General features: G+C 38.2%; 1 protein-coding gene across 5 annotated transcripts in view; it reads left to right on the top strand.

The window, feature by feature from the left end:
• Positions 1-20,967, top strand: part of LOC112046488 (uncharacterized) — a 166,069-nt gene that overhangs the window by 106,508 nt on the left and 38,594 nt on the right. The window contains exons 1-2 of one of the 5 annotated variants that reach the window (XM_052884307.1): positions 10,805-11,074; positions 20,099-20,900. The exons of 2 other annotated variants lie outside the window; for them this stretch is intronic. In XM_052884307.1, coding sequence (XP_052740267.1) covers positions 20,243-20,900 — 658 coding nt within the window. In that variant the 5' untranslated portion in view covers positions 10,805-11,074; positions 20,099-20,242. Of the gene's footprint in view, positions 1-10,804; positions 11,075-19,982; positions 20,901-20,967 lie in introns of those variants that run through there. 2 more of the 5 variants (XM_052884306.1, XM_052884305.1) reach the window with 2 other exon arrangements.

Here is a 20,967-nt window from a genome sequence, read left to right on the forward strand (position 1 = left end):
TCAAAATAAATGATTTAATAATCACAAGGATATTATAGAGATAAGATTTGCCCTTTACAGTATGTTAATTAGTTATATAGTTTCGGAGATAATACAAAATTTCTGAAAGTCGCAGAAATGCCGCTATATGACGCCCCGCGGTTTCAATTACGTGGTTCCCGTTCCCGTATGAATATGAGGACCAAACACAGCCTATGACACTCGCAAATAATGTAGCTTTCTATTGGTAAAAGAATTTTCCAAATCGGTCCAGTAGATCCAGAGATTACCCCCGACAACCACATAAACTATACCTCTTTATAGTATTAGCATAGAAGTCGCTTGGGAAATTATAGTCTTTTGGTTTGACCAATTTTGCTGAGGGTAGGGATAGTATAGAGGTAGGGAAGGGGTAGGATAGAGGTAGGGTAGGGATAATTTAGGGAAAGTGTAGGGTAGGGTAGGGTAGGGTACGGACAAGGTAGGGGTAGTGTAGGGTAGGGGCAAGGTAGAGGTAGGGGAAGGATATGGAACGTATAGGGTAGGGGAGGAGTAGGATAGGGGTAGGGTAGGGTAGGGGTAGGGTATTGTTAGGGTAGGGATAAGGTAGGGGTAGGGAAGGGTTAGCGGTAGGGTAGGAGTAAGGTAGGGGTAAGGTAGGGGTAGATTAGGGGTAGGGTAGGATAGGGTATGGATAGGTTACGGGTAGGGTTAGGGTAGGGTAAGGTGGGGGAGGGAAGGGTTAGCGTTAGCGGTAGGGTAGGAGTAAGGTAGGGGTAGGGTAGGGTAGGGTAGGGTAGGGTTGGGTAGGTTTACGAGCAGGGTAAGGTAGAGGTAGAGAAGTTTACATCAATTTTTACGCGGACGAAGTCGCGGGCGTCCGCTAGTTTTGTATAATTTAAATGTAAAGTGCCTACCCTAATTAGCAACCTTGTGCACGCCACTGATCATCATCATATCAATCGATGCACGTCCACTGCAGGACATAAGCCTTTTGTAGGGACTTCCAAACATCACGATACCTGCATCCAGTGAATCCCAGCGACTCGCTTTATGTCGTTGGTCCAACTGGTGGGTGCTAGACCAACACTGCGGGATCACCATTCCAGCATCTGGGGACCTTAACATCCATCGGCTTTTCGAACTATGTCTTCGTCATAAAACAACTTTTTTTTTATTCTTTACAAATTAGCCCTTGACTACAATCTCACCTGATGGTAAGTGATGATGCGGTCTAAGATGAAAGCGGGCTAACTTATTAGGAGGAGAATGAAAATCCACACCCCTTTTCGGTTTCTACATGACATCGTACCGGAACGCTAAATCGCTTGGCGGAACGTCTTTGTCGGTAGGGTGGTAAGTAGCCACGGCCGAAGCCTCCCACCAGCCAGACCTGGACCAATTAAGAAAATCTCAATCGGCCCAGCCGGGGATCGAACCCAGGACCTCCGTTTTGTAAATCCACCGCGCATACCACTACGCCACGGAGGCCGCCGAAACATAACATGACATGGGAAAAAACTAGAAGCTTGGCTCCCTATGTGTTTTTGGCCACCTGTCGTCCCCTACAAGTTATGGTCTAATGGGTGCATATGGCGTTTGATCACTATATTTAATAGTATATTCCTAGCTGTTGCCGAGACATTCCTATGGGAAAATTCGGTTATAAGATTTTATTCTTCCAAGGGCGTAACCTTTTTTACCCGACTGCAAGAAGAGTTATGTTTTTCGCGCGTATCTTGTATGTATGTAATATTCTTTATTACCTCATATCTTCCAAACCACTGAACGGATTTACGTAATTAATATATCGTTAGATTTGTCTAAATAACCCAAGTGTTCTTAGATAGGAAAAACTAAAAAAAAATAATAAAACGACTGTGAGACGCTATAGACTCGAGGTGAAAAAAAATATTTTTTTTCTAATATTGCAATATGGGTATCAAATTCTAGAGCTTTTTGTGAGGATTCTAAAATGGTATATCATGGCCATGTTTAAAAAAAAATTATTTTGAATAATTTCTAAACAAACAAACCACTAAAAAAGTCTCAGAATACCCCACTTATCATCCATTAGATAGGAAGAATCTACAATACTTTCTGGGAAGTAAATCACTCGATGATGTAATGTTCACATCGAGAACAATCAGTAGCAACTGCCTAATTCGCTCATGGACAGTATAAAGTTTAGGCGTTTATGTAGATATTTATACAAATATATTGCTAACTAAGCGATGAATTTACCCGAATGCGGAAAGAAGGTTGTGTTTTCCGAGCGATTTTTTTGTGTGCCACAAGTTGATAATAATGAGCAAGCAAGAGCATTAAGCATTACATTAATTGTAAAACATTACCTCTACATCGACTGTTATTCCAAAGTAAGCAGATTTAATTAAAAAAAAAAAATGCTTAAAAATAAAAACTCGTTAAATCAGTGATATGATATGGGTCAGTGATATGCGCGGTGGATTTACGATTTATTTTAGATTTTAAGACGGAGGTCCTGGGTTCGATCCGTGACATGGCCGATTGAGGTTTTCTTAATTAGTCCAGGTCCAGCTGGTGGGAGGCTGTGGTTAGTTACCACCCTACCGGCAAAGACGTACCGCCAAGCGATTTAGCGTTCCGGTGCGATGCCGTGTAGAAACCGAAAGGAGTGTTTCATCCTCCTCCTAAAAAGTTAGCCAACTTAGATTGCATCATCACTTACTCATACCATCAGATGAGATTGTAGTCAAGGGCTAACTTGTAAAGAATAAAAAAAATAGAGAGAGAATTAAGACTTAAGATCTATAGGGCATCTGTTTTGTTCCGTCTATTATGAGTATAATAAACTTCCACTTTGCCTTACGTAATGCCCGGCTTTTAATAAGATAATGTCAAAAAGCTGGGCACAGTTCCAGACAAAATCTAGACAAAAGTTGTCGAAGTATCACTTTGTATTGTTATGGCATTGAGAGTTGAGAGTATTGTCATCTTTATAATGGACCAAGAGAAGGTCGGGCCGTCTCAGCATGAAAGTATTTGTAAGGAAAATACACTAGAAATGAAAAAAATGTACGAAACTTGAAAAGCAGCTGTGTATACAAAGTTGTAATTTCGAAAAAATCTTTGGTTTTAAAAACTGACTTCAAAACAAGAAATTTTCTATTCAACCCTTACTTACTTACGTCCATGTTATATGCATGTTAGTATGACCGCAATTTTATCAAAAACTACTGATCCTAATGGGGATGATGACTAGGTTTGAATATATTGATTTTTATGATACATTCGGGTAAATAGGGTCAATGTTAACTATTTTATACATAAAAAGCAAAGATTGTCTGGATATTTGCAAAATAAATGAGATTATAAAATTTCAAAATCTATTAAAAATATTTTATCGTAATTAGATAAAAATTCATACAGTTTTAGCTTCCTTACATTAATATATGAACTATAAACATAAACGCACAAATAACAAAGATATTAGTAATTTTGTTTGTACGGACATACAAATCTAACGATCATTACATTGCCTACGACGTCATTAGGTCGTGCCATTTTGTACGGGGCGTTTTCAGAGATCCCCGGCAGCGCCACAAATCTGACTCTTTAAATCCCTGTAGCTCCGAAAGTAATGATCGCAGATACCCTGTTCCCTTTACAAAATTGCTTTACTATTGGTATACTCTTAATTTATATATAATTTAAAAACTGTCATCATCCCTATTTGATTAAAATTTTTAAAGCTATTTTCACAGGATTTTTTAACACAAATGTAAAAGTGGTTAATTTTTAAAGAAACAAAAAATATATTTTATTCGATTTTATGATAGGTGTGTCTAACTATCTAGTATCTAGTACTCGTAATAGTTTGTACGCACTTAATATTTTTGCAATTTGTTATTTGATTTACCTAATTATAATTTCATTAGGGAAAAATAAAGTATTTAAACTATTTGTTTGTTTTAGTCTTTAAGGATGAAAGGGGGTACTGTTTTTATTATTATTAGGGAAACCTGTAGTATTTAAACTATGTACATGTGTTTATTTTAATTTTTAAAGATAAACAGGGCACTGCTTTTACTTAATATGTTACTTTTTCACGACTTTTAAACGACAGAAAATGGTTGAATTTTGGTACAGAGATTGATTGAACTTTAGTTAGGTACTTATGCAACTTAAGTGATTAATACAAAATTCGAAGGGGTGAATAATGTATTAAAACTTGTATAGTGAAATATTGGCGAGCCCTTAATTCCCCAAGTTAATTTTCAAGTTGTCACTTTTGATTTTGTTAACAAATAGTACCTACCCACTTATACATTTTTGCTATTAAAATTATGACGAGCAATTTATTACCACAAAGAAATTAGACAAAGGGCAAAATTATAATCGTAATTTTGCGCACGCTCGATGCATTGTTCCAAGCGTCATCAGCGAGGCAAAATGAACAATTGCCCCCGTAACATATAGATTCCATTTTACACGAAATATCACCTATTTTGCCTTAAGGCTGGTAAACTCAACGTGATAGTGAGCATTTATCTATATTTTTATTTCCACATCTAGTTAGTTTGTTATTTTGTCAGTCCAAAGTATTTTTCGTGTAGAATTGTACATCATTGCTTCACACTGTTGAATCAAACATCACTGTTTTTTTTTATTCTTGACAAGTTAGCCATTGACTACAATCTCACCTGATGATGCAATCTAAGATGGAAGCGGGATATCTTGTTAGTAGGATTATGAAAATCTACACCCGGTCATACGGTTTCTACACGACATCGTACCGGAACGCTAAATCGCTTGGCGGTACGTCTTTGTCGGTAGGGTGGTAACTAGCCACGGCCGAAGCCTCCCACCATCTAGACCGATTAAGAAAACCTCAACCGGCCCAGATGGGGATCGAACCCAGAACCTCCATCTGTCCACTGCGCTACGGAGGCCGTAAATTTTACCAATTTTGTACATCTACCTTGGCTTAAAGTGGTGTTTGTTGCTTCTACTGCTTGGGTTATGGTCATGACATGCTCAGATGTTTGAGATATCAGTCACTACAAGTGAAAGGGTGCTTTACCACCAGAGATGTGCTACGCTACGTTACTATGGATGCGTTTGAAATCCACCAATCATATTCATTGGTACACATAGCTGAGCACTGGTGGAAACGGATTCAACTAAGATATCTTTTTTTATTTGGAAAAATGGGTGCTATCATAGCACGCATCCATAGCACTGCTATGGATGCGTGCTATGGATGCGCGCTATGCCTGCGCGCTATGGATGCGAGCTATGGATGCGTGCTATGGATGCATCGCATATTCGTAACTCAAGCTACGCATCTTCATAGCGCATCTTGTAAGACCTATAATAATATCAGTTCTAAAGTTAACATTTACTCTGAAACATTATACAGTTTTCTGAAAAAAATCATCTCTACTTGGTACTCTTATGACTAAAATGTGCTCACCTTATTTCATTTACTTTCAGTCTCTCATTTTTTCTCATTTTTCTGTTAATAATACTAGTGTCACAAATAAAGAACCCATATTCTTTATTTGTGATATTTAAGTTATCTTTTATTTACTGTTCTTTATTTCATGTTGTGTTTATTTGTAAAGAATCACTACACTTATAGTAATTATAATTTAGTACATTTTATTATTTTAGTTAGTGTAAGTGAGTGTAAATAAACCTAATAAATAAATAAATCTTCCTCGCACGGCTACGTAGCTTAGTATTGGTGGAAACGATCAAATATTTTCGTAGCTCAGATTAAATATCTTCGCAGCATAGCTGCATAGCACATCTCTGGTGGAGAAGCACCCTTAGACACTGTGTTAAGTGTCATACCTTTTAAATAAACGTCTTTAATTGCTTTCTTTCTTTGATTGCTCAAATAAGTCCCCGGTTTTTTAACGCAGTTGGTAGTGTTGTGGCTCTCAACATAGAGGTCCAGGGTTCGATTCCTAGCTCGGGTCAGTTTAGGGTTTTATAATTTTTAAATTAGCCCAAGTCTGGTCTGGTGGGAGACCTCCATAAAGCAAAGACGTACCGCCAAAGGATTTAGCGTTCCGGTACGATGCCGCGTAGAAACCGTCGGAGGTACGGGCAGAATAAACTTGTTGCTCCTCCAAGTAAGACCGTTTACATCTTAGACTTCATCATCAGCACTTAACATTAGGTATGATCGCTGGTCAAGGGCTAACTTGTCAAAGATTAAAAAAAAGGCTTCTAGATAGCAAATGCAATAAGCAGGTGCTATATTTTATTTTCTGTAAAGTGATCCATTTTTTGTCATTTTTCAAAAAGGCTGTGAAAGCCTACTTTTTAAAATTCCACGAACGAGTTCGGTGGAATTCGTGTCACGTAAAATGGTCGAATGGATAATTTTTCGACTGTTTCTTTTTGGTTTTCTATTATTTTTTCTATAAACCGCCGCTGTATTAGAGTCCTCTACAAATATTATATTTTCTGAAAATTTAATAGAAGTACACGTTCTTGTTTTTATTTGAGTTATTGTCTTTGGTAATGTGATCCTATAAGAGTTCCGTGATTTCCTTTTGAGGTACGAAAACCTAAAAATTAATTTTTGAAAAAAAAACTCAAGTAGATATTTCTACCTAATTAATAAATTAATCAATAAGTAATAAGTTATTCTACGCTAATGGATATCCTATCCGTACCTCCCAACGAAGATAATAAAAGCATAAATCCTCCCCTGGGAATCATACGTTTTTATATCAAAACAAGCCGCCATGCGGGCCTTATAAATAATATTTTGGGCAAAATTACGCTTATAATATTTTGGGCAAAATTACGCTTAACGGAACGCGGCACAATAGCGCAAATTGTAATCGTAATTTGGCGCGAGTTTATTGAATTGTCACAAGTAGAACAATGACACTGTTGCCGTGTAGACCGACAGCCTGCTCTAGTCAGACATACTTTTTCTTTTTTTTAACTTCACTATCTTTTATTTTGACGACCTCCATGGCGTAGTGGTATGCGCGGTGGATTTACAAAACGGAGGTCCTGGGTTCGATCGCCGGCTGGGCAGATTGAGATTTTCTTAATTAGTCCAGGTCTGGCTGGTGGGAGGCTTCGGCCGTGGCTAGTTACCACCCTACCGGCAAAGACAAGCGATTTACCGTTCCGGTACGATGCCGTGTAGAAACCAAAAGGGATGTGGATTTTCATCCTCCTCCTAACAAGTTAGCCCGCTTCCATCTTAGACTGCATCATCACTTACCATCAGGTAAGATTGTAGTCAAGGGCTAATTTGCAAAGAATAAAAAAAAAATATACGAGTAGAACCAAAGTAAGCGTAGCTCCGCTTGTGTTACGTAAGATAACTGATGTTATTACACTAAAAATAAATACCTGTCTAATGTATAAACATACCCAATAATTAAAAAACACTGTGTCCATCAGCATTATCCAGTTGCGGGAATCGAACTCACGGCCGTGAGTGCAGAATGCAGGGTCAATACCCACTGCGCCACGTCATTTTCATGCATCAATTTATGAAGGCTGAAAGTTTATTATATTAGGTATGTCTGGATATCGCAGGTTTCGGTCCATTACATATAATTAACTATTTTAAATGGGTAATTATTTTGCGTGGGTCTGCATCATCATAATAATTAGCTTATTCTGATATGGTCCACTGCACATGCCTCCTCATCCTATAAGCATTAAAAAGCCATCTATATCGGCTTAGGATCGTGATGTTTGGAAGTCCCTACCAAAGACCTATGTCCTGCAGTGGACGTCCATCGGCTGATATGATGATGATGATGATGATTAATCAGACCACGTGGTGTCTGTTTGGAGATCAGAGTCGGGCTATGAAATGCATAGATTTTATTTCTTTTAACATTCTGGTACAATTTCTTAGCCTTATGTATACTGTGGTCCCGATCTGTAACACCACCATCTTTCCCTCGGGTTAGTAATTATAATAAATATTCTATGGGTCTTCTTTTTTTGAAAATATATACTCACTGTGTCCCCGAGCTGAGAATTTCTTAACGAAAGAAAAGCTTAGTTTTTTATATCTCGACCGAGGTATCGAATACAGGACCTCGTTATCCGAAACCACATAGGCTAACTGGACCAATATGGCAGTTATTTATAACATGTGCATAACTTTTTAAAGAACTAAGAAAAACCAAATGTATCCCACGAGCTGAGAATTTTTGAGAATTTCTTAGAAGAAAAAAAAGTTTAGTGTTTTGAAGTTCAACCCAGGGCCTGTAGCCAAGTGCTACGCCAAGGCAATTCTCTTTCTACAAACGCTAACGCTTCGAAAACTAGAAAAATGTATGGAAATGACAGATTCGATCCACAACTTGATCACGTGACCTGTCGATAGCAAATGTCATTCCTATACATTTTAGAATCATCGAAACGTTTGCGATCGTAGAAAGAGAATCGACGTGCCACTTGGCTACAGGCCCTTGTCTCGAATACAGGACCTCGTGTACAGACGCCATATATACTAACAACTGAACCACCATGGCAGCTATAATACTGCATAACGCAAAGAAAGAAGAAAAACCCAATGTGTATTATTAACGCCCCATTTTTCCATTGAAGCAAACAGTCATAAACTTCAACCAAACAATGAAATCATTAAAACAATGAAGCGTATAAAGTATTATTAGGTGCACATAAGAAACAAAGTGGTATTGGGTGGATACATAATTTTTTACGCAATAAACGTACAGTCAATGTCGTGTTAACGCGATTTCCACGCACTTTTCCCTGGCTTTCACTGTCGCTACACAATGATGCAAACAGTTCTTGCACAGCGGAAGGCAAACAATGGGAATTCCCTGTGCTAACTGATATCGTGTAAAACATAGGAATTGCAATGATTTTTTAGCGTTCCGTTTCTCATGTACCTAACTAGCCGACGTCCGCGACTTCGTCCGCCCTTAGACCTCCTTAATCCGGCCGTGTCGCAAAATCCGTTCTTAGCGAATGTCTACTAACTTTAAAGTACCTTTCTGCCAAATTGCATTTTTCTACTACAAGTGATTTTTGAGATTTCATGAAAACTTTGCGCGATGTCAAAAAAAATACAAAATCAAAAGTTACACTTAATTTCAGTAGATTATGAATTTAAAATTCTATAAGTTTTTACGAAGTGAAAATAGATAATGATTGCTTAATTCGATGTTAGTGACAATACATAAAAATGACGGAAAGAACTTAATACTGCAACCAGGATTGAGAGTTCTCTGAGGCTCATGAGATTTGAGAGCAGATTCTGCGTTTGCCTACACTACCCCGGTGACTGCGGTTCATTCTTCTTAGTAATTCTTAGTCACTCTTGGCTCGTGGTCGTGGTTGTTACGATGTGCGATGTGATGTCTCCAGTTTTGACAGTTGGTTGCATTAAGGGAACACTCAGCCATTATTTTCTGGGTTGCTCCCTTCACTAAAAGTTCGTCCGTCGAGTTGATCTCCCTTTGGAGAATTTCCTTACACCTGGCCTTGGCTGTTTATTAAAGGATCATCATCTCCTTTTCCTTATTCCATTTAAGTGGGGTCAGCAAAATATGTCATTCTCTTCCATTCTCTTCTAATATTCGTCATCATATTATGTACTCCTTTTACACATATCCGCTTTCACACACTTCAACCTTCTATAGGCTTATTCTCCTCTTGTTTTCTTTCACTTTTTCAAAACAAGAATCACATTACAGGAAATACAAATTTAGAACGACATGATCGTGGAGTTGAAAACAAGTAAAAGGCATATTGACTGGAATCGGTATTATTAAAATGAATTCTCCAACTTTCTGTGAATTACGCAGATTTTAACAAAGTTTGAATATAATTTATTCTCCGAGCACTCTGCCCTATCGCTTTCGTAGGCACTAACTCTCTTTTAGACCATTAATTAATTAATAAGTTTTTGCGGATTATTATTGTACTTGCGTTTTGTTGAAATAGGCCTACTTTGGTATAATCCCGAAGATAACAATTGTCTTATTGGCTTTAATTCTATGAAACTATTGGTTTTACTGCTTTTGTCTTATTTCCTGTGAATTTTGGATTTTGGTAGCTAGGTATTTTGTGCTTTTGAAAAATAGTCTGCGACTTTGTTTTCATCCATCATGCCGTTACTGTTTATTTGATTTACCTGCACTTGTCTGCAGTACATTTTTTAGGTATTTTTTTTCTATATTGTTTATTTTTTTACATACTACATATTATTACTATATTAATTCAAATTAATCTAAATTTATTTTACTGAACTACCAGAAAGTTAAAATAAACTAATAAGTAATTGTTTTCTTCACATAATACATAATAATAACTTAGACGATATCAGAAACTTTATTATAAAAAGTCCCTAAGAACCTGCGTATGAACTAATTAACTTTTATCTAAAAACGCATATAAAGAGAGCGGGATAAAAACTCTCTTAAGATTAGAAACCATTAGTTTTGTAGTGATGTAAGCCAACACTGACATTTCCGAACTCTTTTTATTCCAAAAAAAACAACCAGCTTTTAGACCAGAAATCACGGGAAAATCCTTAAAAGGGACCAATCTGCTCATTACCCTTGATCATGTACAGACGGTTGTATTAACGTCCTGTCTTTAATAAATAAATTGCGCAAGCGCAAGTCATTACATCAATCAAACAGGTTCGTAAGCCCCCATTCATTACTATGCGACCGCAAAGGCCGTTGACTGTGACCGTCCGCGGTCCGCCATATTGAATTAACCGCCATGTTGTAACGTGTTAAGTTGGCTTTGCGCTGCAAATGACAGCTACCGTCTGACAGTTGGCAGCAATGGCGTTTCGCAGCCAACTTCACGCTGTCTAACAGTAGTTTAGCCGCGGCCAAGAACGTTATAATGTTTTGAATGCGCCTTGTTTTAATTTTAATCATAAAATAGGTTTTTATCAATGGAAACTTTCAATTTGAACTGCGGTATGGATTCATATCGATTATTGTGTTGTGTGTGTGTTATGTTTTGTGATTGTGTTCGGACAAAGTGTTTAATCTAAAAGATCAGTGAAAGTGTGGTTATGTTGACAGTTGTATTGTTAGATAGATCAAAGGAATATGAAATTGAATTGGTAAAAGCTCGTTTGTAGATAATATTTTAAGCATAATAACCGTTGACGTGACTGGGGTTGAACAAGTCATAAGGAATATTTAATTCCATAATCATGATAAAAAATATGTTAAAGATTTGCAGTAAAATTACGATAGCTCCAATAGTTTGACAAATAAAGATTAGAGACAGGAAAGAGTAGATCGTAAACTAAAACAGGTAGACTATGTTTATAAAAAAAGTTCAGGTAAAAAGGTTCGTCGTTAGGATTCGACCGTATACGTTTAACTTATAAGAGTGAAGGATATAATAATGCTCAATTTATTCTAATTATTAACTACTTACGTAGATAAACTTGCTTATTATAATAGTAAGAACCGGTTTTAAGTTTAATAACATTAAAGTTTTAGTAACTATTGAGGCTAATATTATTACAATGAAAGTCCGACCGTTAAAAGAATGCGTTCCTATCAGATAATCTAATGGACAATGAAGAGACGATGTAAATTTGAAATGTCCGCGTATTTATTGTTTACAAGCAGACGACAGACCCGCGTCAGACTCCTGATTTTGAAAAAGAATTTTAAAAATCGGTTCTGTAGATCTATAGAGAAAAGCGATTAGGCAACGTTACCTCTTTTAATATTGGTCTAAGATAACTGATACCTAAGGTACATTTCTTACTGCTAAACTTAACGTATAGACGCTTCAAACTGGTTGGGATGTTCATGAGTTCTAGTAAGAATTCAATTAAAGAATAATTGCAATTTCGTTCACTAACACATTAAATGATTATTATTAAACTCAAAATAAATGTTATAAATGTTAAGCTGGAAATATTTTTTAAACCTAAACGATACTAAGCTTTATTTTGATTTTTGTAATACCAATTGCTGTCAGACGTCAGCCGCGTATTCTGTCAGCGTCCACCGTAATATTAGTCTTTGACCGTCTATGACTAAAGTTCTAATAAAATAAGGTCATAACTTTAAGTACCTACCTAATCGAGCTTTACAATAAGTTGTTAAGACCCTTGTGTAGGAGTCAATCGTCAGTCGTGACTTGTTCGACCCTGTCACAGAAACATAGTTTCGTGTTCTAACTTCTGAGCCCAGTCTTTAACCTACGCTATTTAAACTACGATCTCATTCAAATGTTTTATTAACAATAATCCAACTCCTCAAGATGCTTGTACTTGTGACAGAAATATCATCACACCTAAAATAATTGATTTGATTTGATTTGAAAGCTAATTCACACAAGATTAACTTAAAAATCAAGTTATTTTTTTCATACTATAATATTATGTATCTCCCTACGAATTAAACGCCAAATTATCACAAATTGCACTAATATGCGACGTCTATAGGTACCAACGTCTCTATTGTCCCTGCGGCCAGCTTTCTGCAAAGTTACAAAGCTGTGACATTGTTCGTTTCCATGGCAACTTTGTTGTTAGTGACATTTTCATTTTAACATCCTATAAACATAAATTCAAATTCGAATAAGTGTAACAGGCGAAAAGTTCGTCGACGAATGTAAAATAGCAGAATCGCACCCTTGGGAATTTGGTGTTATGACTATATGAATATCAGAATATTATCTATGATTCATCGTAAGTAGTTTTAGTAGCATCTTTGTAAAGGTCTCGAATACTTCTGCTGCCAAGTTTATCTTTGCCGCCAAGCATCACTGTTATTTTCCGTACTGAAGAGTATGATTCTTCTAGATCTAAGCGGTGATCTTTCATATAATATCAGATGGGCCATCTGTTTGTTTGCCTTGACTACTTGTACCTATTCCGTATAACGCATTTACTGATAAGTTTAAGTAGGTATTTAATTTAACTGGCTTTAATCATCGCAACTTGTCCTGTCCCCATAAGTACTGTATACTTAACTGCAATTAATTTAGGGTTTAACGGATCCCTATCATAGGTCAAAAATAAACCTTTTCATAAACGGAAGACACTCATGTTGAAAATAATCCCCTTTTAAATCTCATCGAAATAAGTACCTATTCGTAGATGTATGTATTACTTGCTGATATCTGTCATTGTAATGAACCCTAACACCTGGCTCAATGACGTCATAGGAGGGCACGCGCAAAAATACCTTTACTTGGCTCTTTAAATTTTTTTTGAGCGAATAACGTTATTCATAAGCGTAAGTTCCCTAAGGGCACTCGGGAGTTACTTCTACCATTTATAAAATTTGCGTTGAATTAAAAACGAGTGTACAGTAATGGAAGGTAATTTGCGTAAACACGTTTAGTCGACTGTTAAAGGGGTTTGGTTTTTTGGAAGTTTCCAAGATTTTTGATGGGTGGCTGATTATTAGGAAGATACTGAATTTGGTTTCCGAGAATGTCCGCCGATCGGCACTCTTTTGAATTTTTTTCATTGTTATTATATCAGGCCTTTATATACTTCTCCTCATTGCAGAAACCTATTGAGAACACATTAAACTCATAAGAATACAAATTCAAAATTTAATACATTTGTTGCAATCTTCAAAGAACAGTTTCTTTATTTATTTGTTTATTTATAATCAACTGTGTTACAGTACATGATTATTAGAATACAGTATTGATTATACGAGTATTGTAAGTTTCTTTATGTTTGAAAACGCTTTGTTTGTTGTGCCGTTTAAGATTAATGGATCCAGTGTAACGCATCTTTTGTAATCTGCTAAGTCACATGTTTATTACGAAAAGTACTATCGAGAAAACATTTTATTTCCTAAAATTCAAATCGAACGCTGAGGAGTTTCATAAATCCTCTATGCTGAAGGCTTGTTTTAAAGCAGATGTCCTTACAGAGCCGTTCCGTTCCTCCGCATTTTTAAATTTTTTAAAAGCTGTCTTCTAGAGAAGCTTGGTACGCTTGTCATCATCCGATAATGATGTTATTGCGGTCACTATAACCATCCCACAGCAAACAACGTAATCTGAAAAAACCCCGCCATTCAAAATTAACAATTAAATTAAAACTGTGGTTACAATACTATAAAACTGAACCTCAATTCAAAACAATGAATCGAATGAGCTCTACTTAATGTATTAGAACGAAATGTTCTAGGTAGAACATTTTAATTCAATCAAAGTTAGGTACTATAGCCTCAAATAGATTTTGCTGTACAAAGAACAGCCCGTCTCGTGTCTGATTAAAATCGATAATCTCAAAACGTTTTTGAAGAGCTGAAGTTGGAAAGTGTTGATAACTTCAGTAACTTTCGGCAAAGTTATACTTATTTGTGGTATCGTTAATACTTTGAAGAAATTAATTATCAATAAAAGCCTATGTGGCTTCACGAGGTTCTAGGTTCAAGGCTTTGAATTATTGAGTTTTTCTTTCTAAAAGAAATCAGTGACCAGCTAAAAACTTTTACACAACTGGTAGATAACTCAGCTAGGTCATCATCAATAACAACCCATATTCGACTTACTGTTGAGAACGAGTCTCCTCTAAGAATGAGAGGAGTTAGGCTAATAGTCCACCATGCTAGCCCAATGCAGACTTCACACACGCCAAGAATTAGGCAAATTCTCAGGTTTGAAGGTCTTCTCGAGAAACGTGGTATTTGATTTCTTAAAATGCACATAACTGAAAAGTTCGAGGTGCATGCCCCGGACCGGATTCGAATATATGTCCGCCAAATCGAATGCAGAGGTTATATTCAGTCATTAACAACTTTGATTTTCCGTAATATTGAAGTATTTTACCGTAGTATTTAACAGATCCCGCAAAAAGCAGAAGCAGTTAATTAGCTTGCTTGCTCGCTATACAGATTCACATTATAATATGAGGAAGGAAAATTATTTCGATAATAACTTGTTGTGTTCATAATACGAATGATTAAGACAGGACGATGACACAAAACAAATGATTACAATAAATATTTACTGCGACTATGTGCCTTGTGTTGATAAGTTAGTAGAGCAAGATCACCTACCTAATATTTAATTGGTGCAAGTTGCGTTTTCAAAGAACACAAGTTTCAACACGCGTTTCTTTCTGCAGATCAGTCAAATCATGAGGCACCCATTTTTCGTATTTTTTTATTTTATTGATTTGACGCAAGTGAGTCAATATTGTGGGTAAGGTAGCGTTAAACCATGCCGCTAATTCCTAAGTAGTTTGACTGAGATCGGCTTCCACTATCTCTCTTAATTCATCGTTATTCACCTGTGTGGGCGGTCTTCCTCGTGGCTCATTCTTTAAGTCGAAATTTCCATCACGAATACGTTTAAACCAAAACCGCACGGTGCGTTCATTAGTAGACCCCTCTCCAAACGCAGCATTGATATTGCGGGCTGTTTTTGCCGCGTTAGTTCCGCGTCGGAACTCGTATTCAAAAATCACTCGAATTTTCGCAGTATCCATCTTTCTTGTCTAAATTGAATAACAAAAACAATTGAAAGCCGATATTCAAATGTTTCACATTTTTTAAAAAAAGAACATCATAGAAACCATTTGAAAAAAGTTTCATTCGAAAACCTCAAACCATGAAGATTCTATGTCAATTCAAAAAACCTATTGCAATAAAACGGCAATTTCATACTTTAACCCTATTATTAATAACTGACGGAACAAGCAGATGTACCCATCTGAATGTCTAATATGCCGCATGTGTCAATGATACTCGTATATTTCGTGAAGAGAAATCAACAAATTTCGAGCAATTGCGGCGCAACCGGAAATACCGCTATCTCTTACATTGCGTTGGGATGAAAGAGATGCACTGAGACATCTCCACCGCCGTTTGATGACATTTTGTCTATTTTTCGTCACTAGGTCGCATTCTAGGCCCCTTGTAGGCTTAGTATGTGTCAGCGAAGAGAAAAATACATATTGTCGTCCAATGGCGGCGGAGATTTCCCAGTTCCATCTTTTTCGTCCCAACGCTACGAAAGAGTGATATTTTTGACTCCACCGCTCTTGATCAACGTTTGTCTTTCTCTCGTCTCGCGATTTAACTTAAGCCTTCTGTTGGTCCATACGTAAACTTTCATATCTTGAGTTTCAGCAAGTGTTTCTTCTTCTTCTTCTAATTTCTTGTGTTTTCTGCCAGCTTTAATTATAATTTTTTGCACACACGAAATTTCACGAAACATTAGCTATATTTTTGAATCGCTCTTGTAAACAGTGATGCAATGTCTAGTAATAATCATTGTTACGGTCTACTTATTAGAGGCCTATACTTTGAATATCTGTAACCGAGAGATGCATGACCTCGAGATCTTGTTTCTTAAACTGGTTTGTTGTCTAAATGAAGAGCATAACAATGGATAACTTAACTGCCTCTTTATTTTAGGAAAAGCTTTTATGAGGTGCTAGGATCGAGTCCAGGGTCAGGCTAAGACAGGATAGTTTTGAAATATTTACATTTTCTTCCGAAAAATTTTCAGATCAAAGAAGAACACATTACATTTATGAAGTCCATAAAGATTACTCGTATGGATTTCCTAAATAATATGACTCCCGAAACGCTTGGTAGATCCTTTTTATTATAGAAACTTTTACCAACTAGTGATCATCATCATCATCATATCAGCCGATGGACGTCCACTGCAGGACATAGGCCTTTTGTAGGGACTTCCAAACATCACGATACTGAGCCGCCTGCATCCAGCGAATCCCTGCGACTCGCTTGATGGCGTCAGTCCACCTGGATGGGGGTCGGCCAACACTGCGCTTACTAGTGCGGGGTCGCCATTCCAGCACTTTGGGACCCCAATGTCCATCGGCTCTTCGAACTATGTGCCCCGCCCATTGCCACTTCAGCTTCGCAACTCGTTGAGCTATGTCGGTGACTTTGGTTCTTCTGCGGATCTCTTCATTTCTGATTCGATCACGCAGAGATACTCCTAACATAGCTCGTTCCATCGCCCGCTGTGTGGCTCTGAGCCTTCTTATGAGGCCCATAGTGAGTGACCAAGTCTCGGAACCATAGGTCATCACTGGCAACACGCACTGTTCGAAGACTTTCGTCTTCAGGCACTGAGGAATTTCGGACGAAAAGATGTCGCGAAGCTTCCCGAATGCAGCCCATCCGAGTTGGATTCGACGGTTCACCTCTTTCTCGAAATTGGACCTACCTAACTGGATCATATGTCCTAGGTATATGTATTCGTCTACAATTTCGAGTGCAGCGTTCTCAACTATAACTGGGTGGAGCGATACATGAGCATTAGCAACTAGTGATAAGCCAATAGTTTTGTCTTTGTAATTTAATATACAGAAAAAAAGTGACAAAACTTAGGGTTCGATCCGAATCCGAAAATTATCAGAGAGTGGAGAAACCGGCCCATACTATCGTAATGAAACTCAGTTCGATTATTCGAATAGTTCGAATACCCCAAAAGTTATACTAACGCAAACAGAGGTACACCAATATGGGACACCAAAAGGCAATCATACGTCTATTGCTACCACGTGAAGTTTAGGAACAGGTTTGGGGCTCACGGCTCACCCCAAAATTAAGGGTAACACACCTGCTACCTGCCAACTTTATATTTGTGGAATAATCATAAACTTTTACGGTCGTGTAACTTTGGATTGCTTTTATCACTGATTCCGCCAGTTTTACTGTTTTTGAATTGTTTGATGGGACTTCTAACTAGAACTTTGTCTTAATAAAGGATTAAATCGTAAAAAGATTACCTATTTCATCTTTTTTATTTGGCAATCGTTTTTAACCGACTTCAAAAAGGTAGGTTATCTTAGTGTTTTAAGTTATCGGTAGAAGGTCCATTTGATTTTAAGCGGAAACTACTCTTAGCATAACTAAGCGCCCCGCACACTAGGAGGACGTCTTATAATGTTGTTTTTTTCATCATGTGCCTGTAATTTTACCAACAACTATTCAACCAGATCAAAACAACTATACTGTTTGGCATAAATAAACATGGCAATGATAGTAGGACTTCCCAAGACGAGCTCTATTATAAAAAGACCTTAGTATGCTGATGCTAAATGAAGACGCTGTTTAAAACTTTTTGAAGCAGATATCACTAGCAAATCTGTTTAAAAAGACCGGAATTTCATTGCTATTGATCTTAAAAGTCATCATCATCATCATCATCATATCAGCCGATGGACGTCCACTGCAGGACATAGGCCTTTTGTAGGGACTTTCAAACATCACGATACTGATTTGATTTGATTGATTTAGTGCGGGGTCGCCATTCCAGCACTTTGGGACCCCAACGTCCATCGGCTCTTCGCACTATGTGCCCCGCCCATTGCCACTTCAGCTATGTCGGTGTCGGTATATTGATGTGAGATCTCCGAAGCTATTTACCGCCGCATTGGAAGACGTCTTTAAGCTTCTGGACTGGGGCGGACTTGGCATCAACATCAATGGCGAGTACATTACTCAACTGCGGTTCGCGGACGATGTAGTCATCATGGCACAGACTCTGGATGACCTTAGTACCATGCTCAATGACCTCAGCAGCGTTTCTCAACAGGTGGGCCTGAAAATGAACATGGGCAAAACAAAAATAATGTGTAATGCTCATGTATCGCTCCACCCAGTTATAGTTGAGAACGCTGTACTCGAAATTGCAGACGAATACATATACCTAGGACATATGATCCAGTTAGGTAGGTCCAATTTCGAGGAAGAGGTGAACCGTCGAATCCAACTCGGCTGGGCTGCATTCGGGAAACTTCGCGACATCTTTTCGTCCGAAATTCCTCAGTGCCTGAAGACAAAAGTCTTCGAACAGTGCGTGTTGCCAGTGATGACCTATGGTTCCGAGACTTGGTCGCTAACTATGGGCCTCATAAGAAGGCTCAGAGTCACACAGCGGGCGATGGAACGAGCTATGTTAGGAGTATCTCTGCGTGATCGAATCAGAAATGAGGAGATCCGCAGAAGAACCAAAGATCTTAACAGTAGTTTTTATTATTATATGATTCTTCATTACCTTCTAATAAAATAGCAAAAACTATTTAAGTATTGATATGACGATAAATTGGAAGACGAATTTTTTAATTATTAATTTAGGGTTCTTGTTAGGTTTGTTAAGTAGGTAAGTAATAAATGGAACTGAGAATTGAGATACTATTCCCCTTTCAATTATATATGTCCAAGTCGATGGAACGTAAGTATCTCACTAGTTAACTACTCTATTTTCTCCAGTAATTGTAGGTAACAGATTGATTTATACCTTGTCGTAGTGCTATGTATGTCAGTATCAGTGCCGACTGGTTCCAATGCAGCGCAGGATTCAATAGAAGGCATTTTTCCATTTAAGTACCGTTGCGAATACCTAAGTATTATATCTAATGGTTGTTTGACAAAGTGTGTTATGAGATTATTGATGAACCCATATAAGGGCCTTTTCAATTTTTAATCTTTGTTACTTTGCTATATTAATTTACTTGACTTTTAACTGATATCGTGTTTTTTTGGAGGTCACACTATTATCTATTATTTTATGGTATGGTTTTCTTTCTTAAACAACAAGCGTTCAATAATAGATGAATGAATTTCTAAAACCAGAATTAACATAAACCTAAATTACGTAATCAGTAGGTAGTAGGATTAGTATACACGAAATCTAAATAGGTAATTGTATATTATGCTCTACTGTGCTAAAAATGTTTCAAACATTTTATAGTACCCGTATATTACACAAAGGACTGGTCAACTTAATAGTAAATTCTGAATCGAGTTTCGAAATTGCGACCGCAGCTGGTCCACAGCGAGCCTCGGCCACGTCATAAATCACGTCTCCACCAATACACGTCAGAAAATTTACAACTTTATCACGAGGACAGTGCATTATTTCAATTCGACATTACACTCGCAGTAATACCCACTTATCTTATTAAAACTACGTCACGACAAACAAATCTCTGTCTCGGTGACATGCGTACATTTCAAATAGTCGTATCAGGCATATCTATCTTATCACAGCACGGGATTGTGCAAATGAGATCAGTTTATCAGGCGGCCGCCTCCGCGGAAGGTAAAGACCGGGCTCTAGAGGTCCGGGGTCGCGTGAGCCCTACCAGAAGTTCGATTGTCGACAGCATTCAGTTCGCCGACGCCACGACGAGTGAACGTCGGAAAGAAAACGACTCACGTAACTATCGTTCCACTGAATAGCGTGCGCGTAGTCGATCGTGACGTGCAATGCCCAGGGCCCCGCGCGCCCCTCTACCCCTCGTAGGGCTATGGAGACCCTCCTCGATAAGTTCAAGAGGGAGCAAGGAGGCCTCCGACGTTCCAGATCCGTCCGCGCTTCCCTACGACTGATAGGCAACCGGTGGCGCGCGAAGGACGAAGACTCGGAGGACATCGAGAGGATCAAGGACGACGTACTGACGCAGATCTTTAGCGGAGAGAAAGATTACAGCGTCGCGTACGCGGGCATCGACGGCACGTACAAGCCGAAGACTCCCAACATGGCGAAGCGGAAGGCGGAACCCGCGAAACTGAGGAAGAAGAGCGGCGACATCGACTTGACGTTGAAGCCGCAGCGGCACAGGCGGGTGGAGAAAACCAAATTCAGTGACTTGTTCAACAAGAAACCAAAGAGTGTATCCGCTAAGGAGCTACTCATCCCAGATAAGATACCGCCCAAAGCAGCGGCGATACTGCATATAAACTCGCCGGGAAAGGAGACAAAAGACAAGACGAAGAAGAAGTTGAAGATGGCGAAGTCTGAGAGTGAGAATGTGATATCAGGACTCGCTACGTACAGACGGACACGGCGGGGATCAGAGAGTGACATGTGTGGGAGCCAGCCGCGCGGGTGCGTGAACCAAGCATTTGTGTACAGTACTCCGCCGAAGGAGAGGAAGCTACCATTGTCGCCGACGACCTACTTGAGTACGTATGTTCTATATTACAAATACTAATCTCAAATATTATTTTATTTACTTCTTTGTTATATATT

Source organism: Bicyclus anynana, chromosome 11 (genome assembly GCF_947172395.1).
Source record: "Bicyclus anynana chromosome 11, ilBicAnyn1.1, whole genome shotgun sequence".
NCBI lineage: Eukaryota > Metazoa > Arthropoda > Insecta > Lepidoptera > Nymphalidae > Bicyclus > Bicyclus anynana.